The 21,792-nt window shown below is 38.4% G+C and overlaps 1 protein-coding gene across 9 annotated transcripts in view; it reads right to left on the reverse strand.

Annotated features, from left to right (window-relative positions):
• NRG1 (neuregulin 1) overlaps window positions 1-21,792 on the reverse strand; it is a 1,020,295-nt gene that overhangs the window by 38,625 nt on the left and 959,878 nt on the right. For 2 of the 9 annotated variants that reach the window (XM_065899837.1, XM_065899840.1), the window contains exon 1: window positions 147-186. The exons of the other annotated variants lie outside the window; for them this stretch is intronic. In XM_065899837.1, the coding sequence (XP_065755909.1) occupies window positions 147-186 (40 nt within the window). Of the gene's footprint in view, window positions 1-146; window positions 187-21,792 lie in introns of those variants that run through there. 9 annotated transcript variants of the gene reach the window in all.

Here is a 21,792-nt window from a genome sequence, read left to right on the forward strand (position 1 = left end):
GGACAATTCTTAACGATTTACTTGCAGAAGATTAAATCACTCTCTGAAGTTTTCTCAATAACATATACAAATATTAACAATTTTTATATTCTAACATGAAACTGTCAATCGCTACAAAGTTGTAGGATTTTTAAAAAAATCCTTACCTGTGATATCTTCCATGGCTAAGTATTTAGAAATCTGCATGCATTCCTGCTCTTTGATTTCCCAGTTTAAAAAAAAAAATCTGAAATTATTATTCTTGCTCAGAATATAGCTCCTCAGCAATTATGTACCAGAGCACTTTGAACTTCTACTGGGAAGAAATGCTTATGTGGTTCCTGAAAATGACGCTCTGGCTCAGAAGCTGGGCAGGACAAGCCATGCCACCTAATGCAGCTTCTATAGATGCCAACGGAAGGACGGGGGAGGCATTAGTTCTCCAAAGGAAAATCCAGAGCCAGACTCAGAACCACTAAAGCATCACCATTCTGGGTTGGCATTTTTTTGCAAGTAGTAATTCAATCCGTTGCTGAATAGCAAATAGGTACTTGAGAAAAAAATGATAGAAGATCAGAGAAACCCATCCTGACTTGGAGGTTCCCAGAGCCCATCTCCTTGGCCTCTCCTCTACTGAACTCTGCTATAGAAACAAACAGGGAAGCCAGGGAAGAACCATCACGAGACCAGAAATGGAACCAGAACTTTCTAAAGTAGAATTAGGGCATCTCAATTCATGGACCTCAGGACTTGGTAATATGGTAGATTACCTACAAGGTGAGAGTCTGTCCAAAGAATAAGCCAACACCAAGGGCTGGTGGAGGTTAACTGGTTTAAGTAGTGAACTTGAGCTTTGGCATCATAACACACATACAATGGTAGACCCAAAAGAATCTTCACATATTGTATAATTTACCCCATATTGAAAAAGAGGATACAGATCATCTCAAAAGAACAGTTCTGCAGTCTTTCAGCAAATACCTCCAGCTAAAAATTCACAAAAGTGTACAGGCTGCCCAAGGGCACATAAGCGAATGTGGACATGCTTGTTTTCTGTTGTCTTATATGTAATGTATGTAAGACATATAAGACACTGTTCAGTGGGGCTGAAGTAGGTTAACAGGATTGCCTTTAGATCCCTCCCTCCCTTACAAGCTCTCAGGGCAGACCCTAATATTTTTTCTGCCTTCTTCAGCAGAATGAAAAGTGACCCTTGGGTGTTTCTCCTCATAAAACAAAATTCTAATTTTTGTTGTAACGCTGAGCTCATTTGTAGCTAAACAGAAAGGAGATCCTAAGTTCCCAGCAGTTGCTGAGCAAATGCTTTGGTGTCATTAGATAGTGTTCTCCTTAGAAAAATAAAAATTGTCAACAAAGGTTATTTTTCAAACACAGAAGTGGCTATTTTTTTTTCTTTTTTTCTGACAGCACATTTCACTCATGACACAGTGTAATCATTCTAGTCTACTACTTCTTAGAGCAACATGTCAATGGCATAAATGTCTTCTAGGATGTCTTAGCTTTTCTAAAGAAGAAGGAGTCTCCTCCCACAGTGGATGGCTGGCCAGGCGGTTACAAGAAAGCGACATTTTCTTCCTTACAAAGCCAATAATCTTCTCTTAGCTAAGAAGCCAGCTACAGAAATACAGTTCTGCTATATATTTTCTACTAATCACTGACAGTTTTATCTGAGTATAAAATTTCCATAGCCAGAAGTCAACGAACTTTCAAGCTGTTCCTTGAATCTTTTCCTATCAACACGTATTCTAAAAGAGTAAGATTCATCTAGCCTACAAAGCAAATATTAGCAGTCAGCTGACTGGCTTAATTTGATATATTTATAGACCTCATCAGGCTAAAGGTAGAAGGGGCACATTCTTTACTGTATTCTGCACATTTTATCAGTATCAATTTGGTTGGGAGAAGGTCATGTCAATGTAGAAAATGTTAACCTGTCATTTTCCAAATTAGTCAAAAGTTTGAAGCATCATACAGAACTCATCAAAACAAAGGGAACTGATTAAGGATTCAGTTACTCGGCGAGCTGCTGAAATTACCATGTGACATTTAATGACATAGGTTAATTTATTCATCAACCAAAATACACTTAGAAATGAAAGTAGACAGAAGGTCAAAAGATAGAAACTATGAGACAAATTCATTATCTTATTCATCAAATTAAAAAAAATCATGGCATATCAAAAATAAAAGCCATATGGTCATTTCAATAAATAGAGAATCAACATTGATGAGATTGAAAATCAACTTCTCTAAAACTATCCACAAAGTATTCTTACCCCCAAAGATCAAATCTGAATTTAATCAAGCACCCAGATACAGCTACTAATTTACAGGAAGAACACAGGTCAGAGGAACATATAAAAGAACACCATGGGATGCAATCAGCAAAGCCCAATCTATGAAGAACTCTACAGGGCAAATAACCTGATTTCTTAAGAAAAAATTAAAAGAAGATAAAAAGACAAATAGAGCTAGAGCTAGAGACAGACCAAAGGGTGAGAGAAAAGAAAAACCTAAAATACAGACATTAAAAAGAGTTGCAATTAAACCAATTGCAATGAATGAAACTTATTTGGATCCTGATGTAAGAGGAAATCTGATCACTGATTACAAAGGGTTATCATTAATTGGTATATGTGTCATACACTACCCAAAGCAACCTACTGATTCAGTGCAAGCCCTATCAAACTACCACTGGCATTTTTCACAAAACTAGAACAAAAAATGTCACAATTTGTCTGGAAACACAAAAGACCCTGAATAGCCAAAGCAATCTTGAGAAAGAAAAACAGAGCTGGAGGAATCAGGTTCCCTGACTTCAGACTATACTACAAAGCTACAGTAATCAAGACAGTATGGTACTGGGTACAAAAACAAAAATATAGATCAATGGAACAGGACAGAAAACCCAGAGATAAACCCACGCACATATGGTCACCTTATCTTTGATAAAGGAGGCAAGAATATACAGCGGAGAAAACACAGCCTCTTCAATAAGTGGTGCTGGGAAAACTGGACAGCTGCATGTAAAAGAATGAAACTAGAACACCCCCTAACACCATACACAAAAATAAACTCAAAATAGATTTAAGACCTAAATGTAAGGCCAGACACTCTAAAACTCTTAGAGGAAAACATAGGCAGAGCACTCTATAACACAAATCACAGTAAGATCCTTTTTGACCCACCTCCTAGAGAAATGGAAATAAAAATAAAAATAAACACATGGGACCCAATGAAACTTCAAACCTTTTGCACAGCAAAGGAAACCATAAACAAGATGAGAAGACAACCCTCAGAATGAGAGAAAATATTTGCAAATGAAGCAACTGACAAAGGATTAATCCCGCAAATATACAAGCAGCTCATGTAGCTCAATATCAAAAAACCAAACAACCCAATCCAAAAATGGGCAGAAGACTTGAATAGACATTTCTCCAAAGAAGATATACAGATTGCCAACAAACACATGAAAGGATGCTCAACATCACTAATCATTAGAGAAATGCAAATCAAAACTACAGTGAAGTATCACCTCACACCGGTCAGAATGGCCATCATCAAAAAATCTACAAACAATAAATGCTGGAGAGGGTGTAGAGAAAAGGGAACACCCTTGCACTGTTGGTGGGAATGTAAATTGACACAGCCACTGTGGAGAACACTATGGAGGTTCCTTAAAAAACTAAAAATAGAACTACCATACAACCTAGCAATCCCACTACTGGGCATATACCCCGAGAAAACCATAATTCAAAAAGAGTCATGTACCACAATGTTCACTGCAGCACTATTTACAATAGCCAGGACATGGAAGCAACCTAAGTGTCCATCAACAGAGGAATGGATAAAGAAGATGTGGCACATATATACAATGGAATATTACTCAGCCATAAAAAGAAACGAAATTGAGTTATTTGTAGTGAGGTGGATGGACCTAGAGTCTGTCATACCAAGTGCTGTAAGTCAGAAAGAGAAAAATAAATACCATATGCTAACACATATATATGGAATCTAAAAAAAAAAAGAAAAGAAAGGTTCTGATGAACCTAGAGGCAGGACAGGAATAAAGACGCAGACATAGAGAATGGACTTGAGGACACGGGGAGGGGGAAGGGTAAGCTGGGACGAAGTGAGAGAATGGCATTGACATATATACACTATTAAATGTAAAATAGATAGCTAGTGGGAAGCAGCCGCATAGCACAGGGAGATCAGCTTAGTGCTTCGTGACCACCTAGAGGGATGGGATGGGGAGGGTGGGAGGGAGACACAAGAGGGAGGGGATATGGGGATATATGTATACGTATAGCTGATTCACTTTGTTGTAAAGCAGGAACTAACACAACATTGTAAAGCAATTATACTCCAATAAAGATGTTTAAAAAAATTGGTATATGTGTCAAATGCATTATGGTTATGTTTAAAAATAGCCCTTATCTTTCAGAGGTACACGCTGAAATACTTATACATTGAATAATAAGATATCTGGGATTTACTTCAAAATAGTAAGAGGGAAGGGAAGTGAGTGAAATCAGGATAAAACAAAACTGATAATTGCTGAACTGGATGATGGCTCCATGGAAATTTGTTATATCATTCTTTGTACTTTCATACGTTCAATATGCATGTTTAAATTTATACATATATATGTACATGTTTTAATATATCCCTACATACATTTAAAACTTAAAAATGCAAAAATATCAATTTCAGCCATTTCAAAACATGTCTTTATAAAGTGGAATTAGAATGATACTGTATGCAACCTAAAGATGCTGACTGTTAGCCACCAATCTAAATCATACTTAACCCTGAAACTCTTAGAGGGGTGGTTTCCTTAATATCAAGAACAATATCAATATCCTTTATAACAACATCCTTTATAACAATATCAATTTCCTTAATATCAAGAACAAGCCAAGAATGGTGACTACCGGTGCTACTATTTAACACTGCTCTGAAAGTTCTAGCCAATGCAACAAGACAGGAATAACAAATTGTGGTACAACTGTAGGAAATGAGGAGATAAAATAAGCACTATTAGAAGATGATATGATTGGATACCAGTATTACCTAGCAAGAAAACCTAATAAAAGGATTATATTCACAACAGCAATAGGAACTGTAAATCATTTAGGTCAGCTAGGTGTGGACCTAACAATAAATATGCAGAATAGGAGATACTTTCAAAGGGTAATATATTAAGAAGGGGAACTGGGTCTGTGCTTGGGGTAGAAGAAGGCATTATATTAAAGGGAAAAGCAAATGAATTTATGGAGGTAGAACAATGAATGTCACGTTCAGTGAAAGGTAGTAGTTCAGTTTGGGAGATGGATCATAAATAGGGAGGTGAAGTTAATGAGGCTATAAAATAATAATACATCCATATTAAAGAAGCCCTTGGCAATCTGGCTAGAATTAATATTTAATCTGTAGGTCATGGAGAGAGTTGGGTTTTTGCTTACGGCTGTGATTAATAAAATTAACCGTCTATTCTATAGCCTTTGGAAAGGGAGAAAAATGGAGATGAGGAGACCAGTGAAGAAGCTGACACAAAGGTCTAGATGAGAAAGGAAGATTGCTCAAACTAGCCCAGTAATGATGGGAGAGGAATCAGCGCCATAGTGAAGAATTAACACTACTTTGTATTCATATACATTAAAATTAAGCAAGAACTAAATGCTGGGGTTTGTATTTCACACCTCGTATTGCACCTCTTTCTAAGGCATTCAAACTGCCTAACACACGTTTCCTCTTTATTCTTCACACTATCTAGGATATACCCAGGATATTATTAGACAGAGGAACTGCGGGCCATTCTCAATACTCAAGAGTCATTGGTAAAATTAAAATGTCAAGTCTTGTAGCCACAACTACATGACTAACGCTTTCCTAATTTAACTATACCACGTCTGTTGATATAAAGGAACCCATGACGAGCAGACAGTATCATAGTTGGCCTGAAATCCTAAGTTACACAGATGGTCAAGGTAGTGATACTCCTAAAAGTTATGAAAGCATCTCCCTGACAGGAAATGATTCCCGACAAATCATTTTAAGTAATCTATATTTTCAGTGTCGTGCATAAAGGCACCTCTATAGAAGTATAGGAAAAAAAAATGGAGTCCAGACAACGCAGACACCATCTTGGAGCCAGGCCTCTTTGATCAGTGGATCTGTAACACAACAAGCTTGAAGAATATTCCTTAGAAAGGCACCTCTGCAGCTCTAAAACCCCAGACAGTCCATTGTTACACACCATTTAGCCACGTTACAGCAATTCTGTGTTTGTGTGATGGCTGTAGACATAAAGAGCCAAGCTCTGGTTCCATAAGTTCAGCATTTTCCTCACTGAGGCCAAAGGTTGCTGCGTATAAAGGAATGAAGCCGTAAACGTATGTTCAGAACATAAGAATCTTGCTCTCTAACACTTGGCTAATTTCAGTGTGTGTATTTTCCCAGAACTCCCTGGAGTTCCTTGTTCCCAGGTTTGTGATCAGAATAGCAAAACAAACCTCTCTGTAAGAGGATGTGTCATAAAATGTGTATCTGCAGTTTTTAGGGTCCTAGCACAAATTCTATGTCACCAAATAACACACAGAAACCTAACTGTTTTCAATACCGCTATTGCCATTTACACGTGGCAAATCTGAACAGGAATAAAACAAGGTTTCCAAAACACAAATAACTTTATTTACTTATTTATTTTTCTTCAGCATTTTTTTAATTGAAGTATAGTTGATTTACAATGCTGTGTTAATTTCTGCTGTACAGCAAAGTGATTCAGTTATACATATATATATTCTTTTTTTATATTCTTTTTCATTATGGTTTATCATAGGGTACTGAATATAGTTCCCTGTGCTATACAGTAGGGCCTTGTTGTTTATCCATTCTCTATATAAAAGCTTACATCTGCTAACCCCAAACTCCCACTCCATCCCTCCCCCAAACCCCCTCCCCGTTGGCAACCACAAGTCTGTTCTCTATGCCTGTGATTCTGTTTCTGTTTCATAGATAGGTTCATTTGGAAAACACACATAACTTTAAATGCTTCATCTCAAGAAAGCTTTTTGCCCTGCCCCGCAGAGGACCAGCTGGTCTCATAATACTTAGCTCATCACAGGTCTTGTTTTTCTAAAGAACATATTCTTTTTAGGTTAGACGTGGGGATGGGGATGGGGGAGGAAATATGACAGTCAAATCCTGTGCCTTTACAGGAACTGGGCCAAAATTATAAATTAACCTTGACTATATTATCCCTAAAGAAGCTCTCTTCAAGCCTTGGGGTTTTTGTGGTGTTTTGTTTTCAATTTCTGGGCCTCGACACCCAAGCTGAACAGACACCTGTTTTTCTACTGTTGCCATTAAACCTTGTTGTTCAATAAAAAAGGAAACAGACAGGTGCACACTTTGAACTTTTTCCAAAGTACACAATATTTTTTTAAAAACTGGAGCCATGTGTTCAGTGTCTTACTGTCATCATCTGGTCTAGCTGTTTTATATATCTACACCGTTCACTTGTTGGAAAAACTCAATGGGAATCAACATCCTGCTTACAGGGAAACCAAAAAGGGCATGCTGAAGTATGTCATGAAAGAAAGGTGGAGTAGAGGTCAAGGTCTTATCTAAGTTGTCTGGCCATTTCCCTGCACTGCCAGAAACAAGGCAGAATATTAAGAAGGTCCATATGTAGAATCTTAGTTATAATTTATTAGTTTTTTTTTTCCTGGCATTGATATATCTATCTGTGTATATGGACTAATAAAACACTTCCATCTCCTGAAGCTATAATAATTCAGAATGGCTGAGGTCTTCCCCCCTTTCAAATACAAACCATTTCTGTAGACAGTGCAAGTCTGTGTTTAATACAGATCTTTGTTCTTTCCATCCATTACTAAGGTGCTTCATATTCAAACACGGATGAGGGAAGACAGTGTAAAGCAGGGAAGTGGGGCTGTGTGGCACATCAGCTGTAAGGGAACCATGGCTCTACAAAGCCACCCCAAGGGGCTTCCCTGGTGGCGCGGTGGTTGAGAGTCCGCCTGCCGATGCAGGGGACACGGGTTCGTGCCCCGGTCCGGGAAGATCCCACATGCCGCAGAGCGGCTGGGCCCGTGAGCCACGGCCGCCGAGCCTGCGCGTCCGGAGCCTGTGCTCCGCAACGGGAGAGGGAGAGGCCACAACAGTGAGAGGCCCGCGTACCGGGAAAAAAAAAAAAAAAAAAAAAGCCACTCTAAAATCAAAGCAGGCAGAACCCAATTCTTGGCCAGGTCCACTTTGCCAGTTTAATTCCCCTAGGGTTCCTGCAGAACAGCCAAATGTCTTCAGCTGAGATCTGTCATTTATGCAAAAGCTTTTAAGAAGTCAAACACTTTCCAAGACCCACTAGCAAATCTAGTAAGAATCTGCATTGCTCTTCTGCTCACACAGGCATTGCCAACACCTAGTGAGAATTCTCCAGTTCAGTAACTACTGAATCCAGCGACTACCGTAATGGTGAGACACAGGCAGTGTTAGGATTCTGAACCCCACTATGGGAGAGTTCACAGACGACAGGCAAGTTCTGGTTATGTTTCTTAGTAGAAACAAGGCTTCCTAGGCTGTGGAGATCTTATTACTAAGAAGAAACCAGACCTCGGACCCTATTCTTTGAAAAGACCTGTTTGATTCATGGCTTTTCCCTTAAGGACGCCTTACTTCTGAAGAACAGTGAAAACCAGAATGCTTTTGTTCAAAGAGTCAGAGATTTTTTTCTTGATTACACACCTTTCTGGTGTGTTGGATGCTCAATCTCAGGGATGTAAATGTCTTCATAGAGATCAGCTCCAGATGGGTGATCTTTTCTGTTGAGAAACTCGCTTCTCCCTGCACCTTAATGCCTAATGTTCTATACCCAAAACTAGAGCGCTTAAATTTTTCTCAAAGTCTGAAGAACTCAGGCAAGTGAGTCATAGTTCTACAGATGCCACACAAGTTCCTGGAATTAAATGGTGATAATGAAAAAAGGATCTTAATTAGAAGACAGATGTTGTTAGAACTCAGTAATCCTTCACTGCCCCTTCACACTGTTTTCCATTAAAAGGTTATCAGAACCTGTCAAATGGTTACATGGATCCATCACAGCCACTAGATTAGGCCTGAAGTGCATGCTTGGGAAGCTAACTCTACTTGCCAGAGCACTCTGTGTGTGTGTGCGCGTGTGCTCGCACGCGTGTGTGCGTCTGTGACTACAGCTTTCCTTCCTTAGAAAATCAAACTGCACTCTGTTACCCATTGGCTTAAAGCCTGCTTTATATTCTTAGATTTGTTTTGTAGAAAAAAAGTGACAGGAACTGAAGGATTCATTGGTAAATAAGGATGGAGGCTATTTTGTCCTTAACGCAATCTCACCACTCCTGGAATCAAAGCTCTTTCCCTCTTGGGCCTTAATAAGGGCCCAAGATATCCCATGATTCCCCCCCATTTTTGCTTTCTAGACTTCTTGTTGCTTTTTGTTTAATCAGTTGACATTAGTTCATCATAAAGCCAAGTGTAATTTTAAGCAGACTGAATAAAAACGAATTCATTATTTACCAATATTACTAAAATATATGATTATTCTTTAAAGTATTTCAAATTCAATTTTATCCTTTGCCAAATTCAATCCTCCAATATCAAGTATCCACCTAGTGGTTTTGCCTGTTTTCATTTTTTGTTTGTTTTCAGCATTTGAAGACCATTTCATCTGTGAATTATTTTAGTTGTAAATAACAAATTTTAGTTGCTCAAAGGTGAACAAGCAGAACACATGGATGAACAGATGGAAATTGTAAGTGAATGCACAGTGTCAAAATATTTCTTCTAAAGTCAGAACTAGGCATTGGCAAATCCACAGTAGTAACCACAGAAAACGTTGGCCATGCATATCTTTAAAATAAAAAAAACCTTACCCACGAATGTCAGAGAGAAAGTAAACAAAAAAGTAGTCTGATGGTGGATGGTAGAGAAGGAGAGAGAACAGGAAGGATTTTGCTTCTAGGAAAACTTAGCACTTCTCGGAACCCAACGGTGAATCTGAAGCTCAATTCAATTAGAAACGTCTGGGATGCTAGTTTTGTGATATAAATAAGGATGTAACATCCTTCAGGGAAGACACTTAGTCACAGGAGGGGTTTACTGCAACTGGTAGGATTTTTTTTTTTTTTTTTTTTTCGGTATGCGGGCCCCTCACTGTTGTGGCCTCTCCCGTTGCGGAGCACAGGCTCCGGACGTGCAGGCTCAGCGGCCATGGCTCACGGGCCCAGCCGCTCCGCGGCATGTGGGATCTTCCCGGACCGGGGCAGGAACCCGCGTCCCCTGCATTGGCAGGCGGACTCTCAACCACTGCGCCACCAGGGAAGCCCAACTGGTAGGATTTTTGATGCTCAAGTGAAAGGTGGTTACTTCCCTCGGTTTGTTCTTTCCTGTTGAATGCACCATATTCCTTGGGCTGAGAGGCTGGAAAATTGCAATTTATGGTGAAGTCTAGCTTCAAATCCTGACATGAAGTTGGGGTTTCCTATGCAGAACTATAACAGTAGCAACATGGCAACAAGAAAACTTACAGAAATTGAAGAAGTCTAATGAAATGGAATCTATTAAATGGGCAATGTGATCTATGTTGCTGGAATCACATTCTAGAGACAGGTAAACCAAGTATATATGCACAGGTCAAAAGAGAGAAGGTGACTGAACTAGGAATTGTGTCCTGGTCTTCTGACTTGCGGGACCAGTGCTCCAAGCTCTAGATGACGCTGCTGACCATTTGACAAACTCTGTGAAAGAAGTCATGAATGATCCAACTCTAGAGATACGAAATATACCTGATTTATTAAAATGCTTCCTCTATTTTATAAGAAACTCTGTGACTAGGCATAGCATGAGGTCAGAACAAAGTTCCAACTGTTCTTAGATCAGAGAACCATGGGAGCCGAGGTCCAGACGGATGGAATCCATCACTATCATAACTCATGACAAGAAATACCAGGGGTGGCACTGAAGTCTTAGCCATAAGTACCCCGAAAATGATCAGGAGCATTTTATAATCCAAATAACAAAGAGGTCACACCCTCATTGCTCAGCTAAACCTGATGACTTAATAACGTAAAAATGTTCTAAGGTGGATGAGAGAAGTAATCATTTTAGGGAGGTTGACAGGGATCTGTACTGATTCCAAACATACAACTTGCTATGCGTAGCATTTCCAATTCCCCAGGCATACATTAAAATAAGAAACAAGTACCTTAAAAAGTATTCACAAATAAAAAAGAGAAGAACCAACATGTCTGATTATCTTTCTGCAAAGGTTCCTAGACTCTTTGCAGGCAAGTCCCACTAAATGTATCATCCAAAAGGGAAGTTAAATTGAAAAAGAAAAAAAGGTTATAAAAAATTAAATTGGGGGGCTTCCCGGGTGGCACAGTGGTTGAGAGTCCGCCTGCCGATGCAGGGGACATGGGTTCGTGCCCCAGTCCGGGAGGATCCCACGTGCCGTGTAGCGGCTGGGCCCGTGAGCCATGGCCACTGAGCCTGCGTGTCCGGAGCCTGTGCTCCGCAACGGGAGAGGCCACAACAGTGAGAGGCCCACGTACCGCAAAAAAAAAAAAAAAAAAAAAAAAAATTAAATTGGATTGTCATCATTACCTGTGATAGAAACTGCCCTTTTCTGTCCCAGAGGCATGAATGTCAGAAAGAATGTCTTGATTCTTTTACATGGTAGAGTTGAGGTCTACAAGGTACTGCTTTGGAAATGGTTTCTACAAAATGTCAGAAATGAAACCATCAGATTCATTACGGGCTCAAAGAGAAAGGGACAAGGAAAGGGGCCATGTCCAGCTTACTAGTTACTCAGGTCAATTCTCCTACCTAGTATCCAACTTAAGTGTGAAATCTTAAAAAGTAATGCCATCTTTCTGGGAATACAACCTTTCTGTTGCCTTTCTCATTAACAGAAGAAATAAATCTATCCATTATTAATTGTCATATTTCTAGAATATGACCCATCACAAATTATATCCCAGTGAAGCTAAGAGCTCAGTAAATATGCTCACAACTACCATTTCTGCTGGGCATGCTATTTACCATCTTCTGGCTTTAAGGTAATCTTCAAGGTAGATAAGGGAAAAGCACAAAAGAGATGAGAAGCAGAAAGAGAAGACATTTTATGATTGCAAAGATGGAAGAATTCTCTGGATATTATATTTTCACTTTAAGCATCTTCCTCTTGATATCATAAAACTTTATCCTTTTCTACAGTAATCTTGTCATTTGAAGTAGAAATCATATTCACCTAGCCCAGTAGGTATCTGGCATCAATATTATTTGCTGTAACTTGTAAAGGCATGTCTTTTGCTTTTATTCTTTCAGGGTTTCCTTTTTTGGGGGGAGGAGAAATAAATGCTAAAGAAACTCAAAAGTTACCTGTATGGTAAAGGCAATACAATTCTTAGCAAAGAACAAGAAGGTGCATATTCATGAAATACCTACAGTGTGCCAGATATTCTAGCCCCATAGTCATCACAATAACCCTAAGAATAGGTAACATTTTATCCTTTTCACAGGTGAAGAGGTTGAAAGGGAAGAATTGCAGGCCTGTATTCTCAGTGTAATAAATAAAGTAGAGAGAAATTCCAAGGCAGGTTGACTGCAAGGCCCATAATATATCCACTAAAGCATTCCGTCTCATGGTTCTTTCAATCCAGAACTACATATGTGACGTTGTAGTTAAAAATGAACAAAACAACAAAATAATGACATCCTTTCCACAGACTATTAGAGAAGCCGTATTCTTCCACCTTCCAGAAAGTATCACTTTCTGAATATTTTCCCTATGTTTGTAAACTATATGTCAGGAAATGAGACTCAAACATTACTTTTAGATTATGCATTCTTAGCAGAAGACAGGAGACCAATGTTAGTCACATCAATGTTATTTTAGTCTTAATTTAGGGAAAATGCTCAGTCCGTATTATCTAGTATTCTATTGTCTGTTTCAGAATAAAATGGTTATCTTTTCCGTTAAACTTTCCTAAGAACCAGAAAACTAAACCAATCTTGAATAGTTTAGTCTAAATTGGGAAAGTTATCAAAAATCTGATGATATGACCATCCATGGTCACAGTGTTGTAATGGGTTCGATCTAACCTCCATTCAAATTATCCTCATTTTTCTTTTTAAAATTCTTTTTTGGAAAATAACTTCATTTTCATTTTTTAATAGTCTCCAAATTAGAAAAAACCACCTCATTTCTTTCTTTCTGAAGCTAAAGTAAGAGAAATTATGCATGTACATATTATAAATGCACAAATATAAACACACTGAGTTATAGACCTCTTTGGGGAGTATGGCAGTAGAGCTATTCCAAATGAAATGCACATAAATTATATAAAATGAAAATTATCTCCAGTGACATTTGAAGTTAGGCTCATTTTGTTGACTGGTAATTCTTCTCTAACTTCATTTTCATATAACATATAAATCACCCACAAGAAGGCTTTAAAAATGGGTCCTGTGGTAGCACGCCTAATTGAAAGTCAAATCCTGACTACTAAGTAATTTAAATGAGCAACTATTACAAAAATGTACTTTCTAAAAAGCTAACATAAGACCGTTTTCTTCTGGTTAGGTTTCATGTAAGGATCATCTAATCAGAATTGTTTTACATGTTCATCCCTAACAAAACGAATGCTATATATCAGAGAGTGGCAGACATAATTAAAGTGTTCACTAGTGGCAAATGCCTGCGAAGTTGAAACAAAAATGTATAATACCAAGTTAAGTTGCTTCATTTTCATCAACCTCTTCTCTATTCGATAATACAGTAGCTATTTTAGTAATTTTTTATTCAATTGACTCTGTCAGGTCTTATCTTTACTTATTAAAAACTTGAAATATTGCAGGGTAAATCATAAATTTGCTCAAAGTAAGTTAAAGATTGTGTATTTATTTCCGCAGTAACGTGAGACGGTTTAGGCACACAGTAAAACCGTTATATAGTTTTTCAAGCTATAAGTGCTTGTAAGAGACATGACTAAAATATTGAACCTTGTACTTTCAAATGCACCATTAACATTTTTAGCTTAGAAGCCTTTGTTTCCTAAAAATAAGCAGTCAATGTTAAGCAGAAATGTCAAGAAATCAATAAAAAGTAATTAGGAAAAGTGTTTAACGTCCTTGAGAAAAGCTCTCAAGGCAGAAAGGGAGCTTCGACAGAGTGAACAGTCAACATTCCTACGTTTTTTTTCCCTAATAGAAAGAAAAACCAATCATTTAAATTGCTTTATTTAAAAAAATAACCGTATAAATGTCGAATGTCACCCTGGGCCAGACTGCAGTTAATGAGGTTGTTTTCCATTATAAAAATTCATAGCTGAAAACTGCCTTGCAGAACTGACTCTGCTACACGGTATGAGATATAGCCATGCATGGTGACAGACAACAAAGAAAACCTCATTTTAACACATAGGTGCTTTGGTAACTATTTCTATCATCTCTGAGCAAAGATACTGAGGGAAAGGAGATAATTATTGAGTGACTTCAATGAGACAGTGAAAAATACATATGACCTCACAAAGTTCTCCCAATAGCCTGTAAGTTCTGTATTATTTCCCCAACTTATAGGAAAGCAAATGATGTCTCAGAGAGATTAAGGCGTTTGCCAGCATCCTACAGATGGAAAATGGCAGTTAAGATTCAAACTCAGATCTCTGAAGACAAAGTTCCTCCAAGTTCCTCCAAAGTGCTCTCCAAGGCACCATTCAAGTATTTTGAGTACTTAAAATGGTGGCTCTTATGATTTTGAGGGCCATTGACTCCTTTCAGAATCTGGGGAATTTTGTTTACACGTGCAAACAAAGAACTAGCAAACAATTTTGCAGGTTCATGGATCCCTTCCTCTGAGGCCAATTCATAGTTATTCCCTGGATCTCCAGTTAAGTATTCTTCCTGTGAGGTCAGACTCTAAAAGAGCTGTGACTTCTTCTCTGATTCAGAATACACCATATTATTCCATCAGAGATAAGAGAAAAAGCTATTCCCTTCTATTCATTATTTTTACTTGCTTTGTTTCAGAGGCCTTTTTCAATAATCTGTGTTCACTATATTTGAAGCAATCATAGGAACATTTAAGAATGTCTCCAAAACTATTACAGGATCATGATGAGATAATATAAACTAGGAAATGAAAACTTACTTAGGAGGTTTATTTGTCTTTTTTGTGGTAAGTATAATTAGGGTGATTGAACCTTTAGGATTTTATTACAGATACTGTCACTATGTTTCACAGGTTACCTACGATAATGAAAGAATATCTTATTTAAAAAGTGCCCCATAGATTAAAAAAGCACTTTGTACCTATAGAAGAAGGCTAGTGACGGGGAGGGGGTGGGGAAGAAGAGGGTCTCCAGCTTTTTCCTTTTTATTGAGAGAAGAAAAATACTTGATAGTTTTACATACCCTTATTTTTTTTTTTTTTTTTTTGCGATACGCGGGCCTCTCACTGTTGTGGCCTCTCCCGTTGCGGAGCACAGGCTCCGGATGCGCAGGCTCAGCGGCCATGGCTCACGGGTCCAGCCGCTCCGCGGCATGCGGGATCCTCGCGGACCGGGGCACGAACCCGCGTCCCCTGCATCGGCAGGCGGACTCTCAACCACTGCGCCACCAGGGAAGCCCTTACGTATCCTTATTTTTAAGCATTATTTAATATAGAAACCCAATTTTCTGAAAGGCAGCTACAGCAACAACTTATTCTAACAAAAATCACATTCCTTCTAAAAGAAAACACAAATACCATGGACCTCTTAGACATATTTTTATTTATGTGTTTGTTTTGAAATACACAGCTTCAAAACACCAGGGGCTGTATTTAAAGCTTTTTTTAAATATAACTTTTAATAGAAACCTCAAAGTTGAATCATCTTAACGTTTAGAATGGAAATCCACTCATGTAATTCTAGATATTACTGGCCATGAAATAGAAATGTTATTGCCTGAAAAAAGGTACTTTATTTTGCATTAATTTTTTTTTTTTTTTTTTGCCTCTCACCGTTGTGGCCTCTCCCGTTGCAGAGCACAGGCTCCGGACGCACAGGCTCAGTGGCCATGGCTCACGGGCCCAGCCGCTCCGCGGCATGTGGGATCTTCCCGGACTGGGGCACAAACCCGCGTCCCCTGCGTTGGCAGGTGGACTCTCAACCACTGCGCCACCAGGGAAGCCCTTGCATTAAATTTGATTGAAATAATCTCTGTCTGATTTTTTTCCCCTCTTCTGAAATGCTCTGAAAACAATTTTGAGGAAGCATTTTGCCTTAGTGACTTATGTTCCTACTGTCCTCCTCTCAAGAGTATGACAAGATTGGAAAGAGAATCTAGCTCTTAAGTCTGCACAATTTTCTTACCTTATGACGTTATTATCACTAATTTTAGGTAATATTTTGTTACTACTACTAATCAATATAAATATAACAATGCATGCTTATTTTATAGAAATGGAATGGCAAGTCTGCTGTATCTAATAATTGGTTATGAATTCCTCTAATTAAGTGAATTAAAAGTACCATTTATCAAGTGATGAATAAGCATTGCACCCAAGCACAAAATGCACTTTTCCTTATAATGTATTGTTTTCTCTTTATATGGATTTTGCTTTTAATTTTTCCAGAATATTCAGATAACATTGGAACAAAAGAAACAAAAAACTGGTTTCACAATAGGACTTTGTAAACTTACTAAATAACTGAAATTATATTTACTTCAATAATAATTAAATAGCATTTATCTACAAAGAAACAAAAAGATTCATTTCTAAAGCTTTCTTTCTGTTGAAATCCTATTCCACAGGACTAATTTTGACTACGAGTTTTACTGACCAACTGAATCAAGTTACACAAGTGAGATGAATTATCTGGGGAAAGATTATTTGAAAAAACTTAAAATTCTTTAAGAAAATCACCAATTCCTTCCTTAGGACTTCAATTTAGGACTACTACAAAGGAATTTTTACAATCTTTTTGAGGATCTGTAGTGTTTGTCACAACTAAAGGCTAACATTCCTAAGTGAAAATAGATTTCCTTAAATTATTGTTATTTTATAATTCTATAAAATTATAAAGTAACAATAATTTTCCTCTTTTCCTTAAATTATTGTTATTTTATAATTCTATAATCTTGGGAAATCACACACACACACACACACACACACCCTTATACATGCTCACAACCCCCAAAGTGAATTGTCCATCATACACATAGAAGTCTTCTCCCAGGCACGAGGCCAAAATGATCCCGTTTGACTTGCTCTGTAGGACACCACGCAGCGTTTCAGATCAAATAAGAAAACTATATATACAAAATTTTTTTTCTTGTTTGCCTACCAGATCCTTACAAGTCCCATTTATCTAGTAGTAGAAAGATAAATGAGAGAAGATATAAAATATTCAAATACGTCTATGCGATCTACGTACGAACAGAGTTAACATTTGAAAATCTTCAGCAAAGTTTTCATCCAAGATGGGTTTCTCCCTGACAGTCACAAAACCTTTAGTCTCGTTACCCTGCTATCAGCTCAGAGTCAGTCCTCAGAGACAGATTTAGTATCTGTGAAGTTGTCTAAACCTTGCTTTGGATCATTTTTATGAGTCCAGTTTATCTCATTCTGCTAGATCAACTCTCTTCAAGGCAACTCCTCTTGACTCCTCTGACATCCTTTACATCCATGGGTGTCTACGCCATCCCTGCGGTCTAAAATTGGGCAAACTTCTCCCATACTGTCCACTACCCATCCCTGTATGTTTGGGCTCCTGAAAGAATCTCATTCTTTTCTCTAATTTACAGCCTAGGACTAAACCTTTTGTGTTTAATGATAAACTTGGTATTCCTGGATTGGACCACATTCTCGTATCATTTTCCCTGGTCCTCTGGCTCCTTCCACTCTGGACTGCTTTATAAAACCATCTGTCTGACTGAGCCCCAGCCCCCAGGAAAGGAAAATCTGAACGCTGGCTGGCTCCTCTGTTTGGCCCCAGCCTCCCAGCAGTATGGGTTACACAAGAAGGGATGAGACTCTTTCTGCCATGTCCTAATCAACAGTCCTTGTTGCTTAAAAGTTAAAACATAATCTATCAAAGGCAGTTTCCTTCTCTAGGACTGGAAGTACAGTTCCCTTCCTAGATCAAGATTCACTAAGCTGTCATGCCCTGCCTGAAAGCAAGACGGCCAGATTTAGCAAATAAAAATGCAGGATACCCAATTCAATTTGAATTCCCTATAAATAGTGGATGCTTTTTAGTGTAAGTATGAGCCATGAAATATTTGGAACATACTTTAACAAATTATGCCTTTTTTATCAGAAATTCAAATGTAACTGGGTGTCCCATAATTTACCAGGCAACTCTAACAGTACATGACATTTTAAGTGTTTCCTTTGCTAAGAAAATGTACAGTCACACACACACACACACACACACACACACACACAGAGTCATAAAAATGAACCACGAGGCTGTATTTTTTTCATTCGGTCCTGTAACTGGTTTTATCAAACTGGCACAGAGATTAGAACCATACTACTATATTGTTATTTCTGACACTTCACTTATCAAAGTGCACTAACTTTGCTTTGCTTCTTTAATTGAAGTATAGTTGATGTGTAATATTATATAAGTTACAGGTGTACAACATAGTGATTCACAATTTTTAAAGGTTATACTCCATCTATAGTTATAAAATATTGGCTATATTCCCTGTGCTGTACAACAGATCCTTGTAGTTTATTTTATACCTAATAGTTTGTACCTTTTGCTCCCCTACCCCTATATTGTCCCTCCCTCCTAAAGGTTCTATGATTTTAAAAGGGGGATTACACAATATATCAGTGATGCTGGTGGTTTGGGTTAAACTCAACAATTTTCATATTTAAGCAAGATCTGATGTGATTTTTTACAGATCACAAAGTGCTACATCTTAATCTTAATTTCAAGCATCCTAATTCTAATTCCTCAACTTGTAACTGGTGCATATTGGGACAGGAAAGAAAGAGTAGATCAAAAGGCGATCCCCTCTCAAAGTGGAAAAAGACCTAACGCCCCTCGCATATTTCCTCACATATTTTCTGTTTCTATAAATCTCTAAAGCAAAAATTGTGCCATTTTAGCAGTTTTTGTCAAGGACAGCAGAAGCCAGTTAAGATACGGTGTCATTTATCACATGCTGATTGCTATTCTTAAAAGTTCTACTTTATTAAAATTTAAAAAAATCACTTGGCTACCGAAGAACATGTTAGTGTTCAGAATTTCAAAACATATTTAACACTAGAAACAACTACATTTTATTAAGTCAAGCCAATATTTTCGGTGGTCATAAAAAAGCACATCCCAATGGTCACAAATCTAGAATGACAGGCGTTAACTGCATCTCCATCCCCACAGATTAGTAATTTCATTGATGAGACTTTCCTATAGCTTTTACTGGCCATCAGCAGATGAGTGAGGGGGTCTGGGTGACTAAATGCACCAATAAAACCTTCCTGTAAATGGTTAAGTATGAGATTGTTTGCACTCTGACTTGAAGAATGCTGCATGTTAGTGGTATTTTTCAAGCAGAAATAGTTGAACCTGCTCCACTAATTTCATGACAGTAGTGGCAAAATAAAGCATGAAATAATCACTGTACAAAAACACAAGCCGCATTTATGCATTTTTCTCAAGTCATAAACTGGTCTGAGCTTTGGGAAATCAGACCTTGCCTTTTCATACAGATTTTGAACTCCTCCTTCTGTTTGCTTGTTTATTACGCTGTTGTCTCATCATAAAATATGTAAGGACTCGTTTCTAACTTTTGTCTATGTGACATGGAGATTCATCTTCTAGTCCATCACACAAAACCTCCTTGTGTCTTCTGCAAAGCTGTTTATACAAGTTAGTCACCCTTAGGAGACTTCAGCCTGAAAGTACTGCCGCTCCTCAAAGGAACCTATCCAGATTCTAAACAGACCCTTAAAAAAAGAAAGAATCATTTTGAAGATTCAATTCAAAATTCATTCAATCCAGCTCAACAAATCGCAGTGAAAATGCACCAGTTTGTCACACTTTTAATTTCAATATGTACCCCCTCCCTGCCACCTGTGGTGCCTCCCCAGATAGATGGAGAATAGGGAAGAAAAAGTTAAGGAAAACCTTCTCTGGAGCCCACCTTGCATATATCATTCCTCCGTTAAGACGGCTGGTGGGCAACTGGCAATTTTAAATTCACTCATTTCCTCAGAATCATTTCTTTGTTACTCAAGGGCCACAGCTCTGGTCTATAAAGAGCCATTAGGGGATTCAGGGGGCTTCCCTGGTGGCGCAGTGGTTGAGAGTCCGCCTGCCGATGCAGGGGACACGGGTTCGTGCCCCGGTCCGGGAAGATCCCACGTGTCGCGGAGCGGCTGGGCCCGTGAGCCGTGGCCGCTGAGCCTGCACATCTGGAGCCTGTGCTCCGCAACGGGAGAGGCCACAACAGTGAGAGGCCCGCGAACCGCAAAAAAAAAAAAAAAAGTGCTTGCTCAGTATATTCCATTTTCACTGATGGTATGTGAAATTAATTAGTATACGGCAATCAGCACATGCAAAGGAGTCAGAGGTACAGTTAGTAAGACCATCTTTATCGGGAGTCACTACTTTACGGTGCTAGCGTGTCCCTGTAGAAGACTTCGCTTTTCCAGTGGTTGAATTTGTTCTATCACTAGCTCAATGAGAACAGTAGGTATTTAGTCATCAATTGTCTTAAAAGTCCCCCAGTTAAAGACCAGAGCATAAACTTTAAGTTGTGTGAATATTTTTACTCCAAATTCTTGGCAAAATATTCCTGAGTTGGTTCCAGATCTTTTAAATAGCTTGCTTTGTTATTATTATTAGTAGTATTTTTTTGCGGTACACTGGCCTCTCACTGTTGTGGCCTCTCCCGTGTGGAGCACAGGCTCCGGACGCGCAGGCTCAGCGGCCATGGCTCACGGGCCCAGCCGCTCTGCGGCATGTGGGATCTTCCCGGACCGGGGCACAAACCCGTGTCCCCTGCATCGGCAGGCGGACTCTCAACCACTGCGTCACCAAGGAAGCCCTGTTATTATTTTTTTTAATAGAAGCCTGTGTATAAGAACAGATTTTCGTTTCTATATTTTCCTTCCTGTGAGTAGACTGACCAGAAGAAAATAAATTACATTTTCCTTACCCATCAATTTATCAAAAAAAGACATGAAAAATTGCAATCAGAATGGCCTCTTACTGAAAAGAGTCCCTATCAATCCCCAAAGTCCTGAAAGAAACTATTTTAGAAGAAGAAAAATAGGTAGAAGTTAAAGAGAAAGTAATAGAATAGTCAATTCTATGTAAGACATAAGATTTGTTTATATGTGTTTATGTGGTAAGAAAAATTCTTTTTCTTATTCCAAGTACTAATGCTACTTCAAAGATATACAAATGATATCTAGCTGATGAAAAATTCAGAGATTTCTTCTACTACATGCACCTCCCACTCTTTTAGAGACTGGTATCGTGTCCAATTAAGAACACTAAACCAAGAAGTCAGCTTTGCATGGACCTTCACAAAGAGAATTTTTTTTAAATGGCCTATTACTATTAGGGGGAAAAAAGACTAATTTGATCCTGTTATTGATTTTCTGACTTTCGATTTGATGTCTCAGATCTCACTAGAAATGCCTAAGGCATCCAAATAACTGTATCGCTTTGCATGTAAGTTTTAAGTATGGCATTATAGCCCAGGTCAAATATCTGTGAA

This window comes from Phocoena phocoena, chromosome 21, assembly GCF_963924675.1.
Source record: "Phocoena phocoena chromosome 21, mPhoPho1.1, whole genome shotgun sequence".
NCBI classification, from domain to species: Eukaryota; Metazoa; Chordata; class Mammalia; order Artiodactyla; family Phocoenidae; genus Phocoena; species Phocoena phocoena.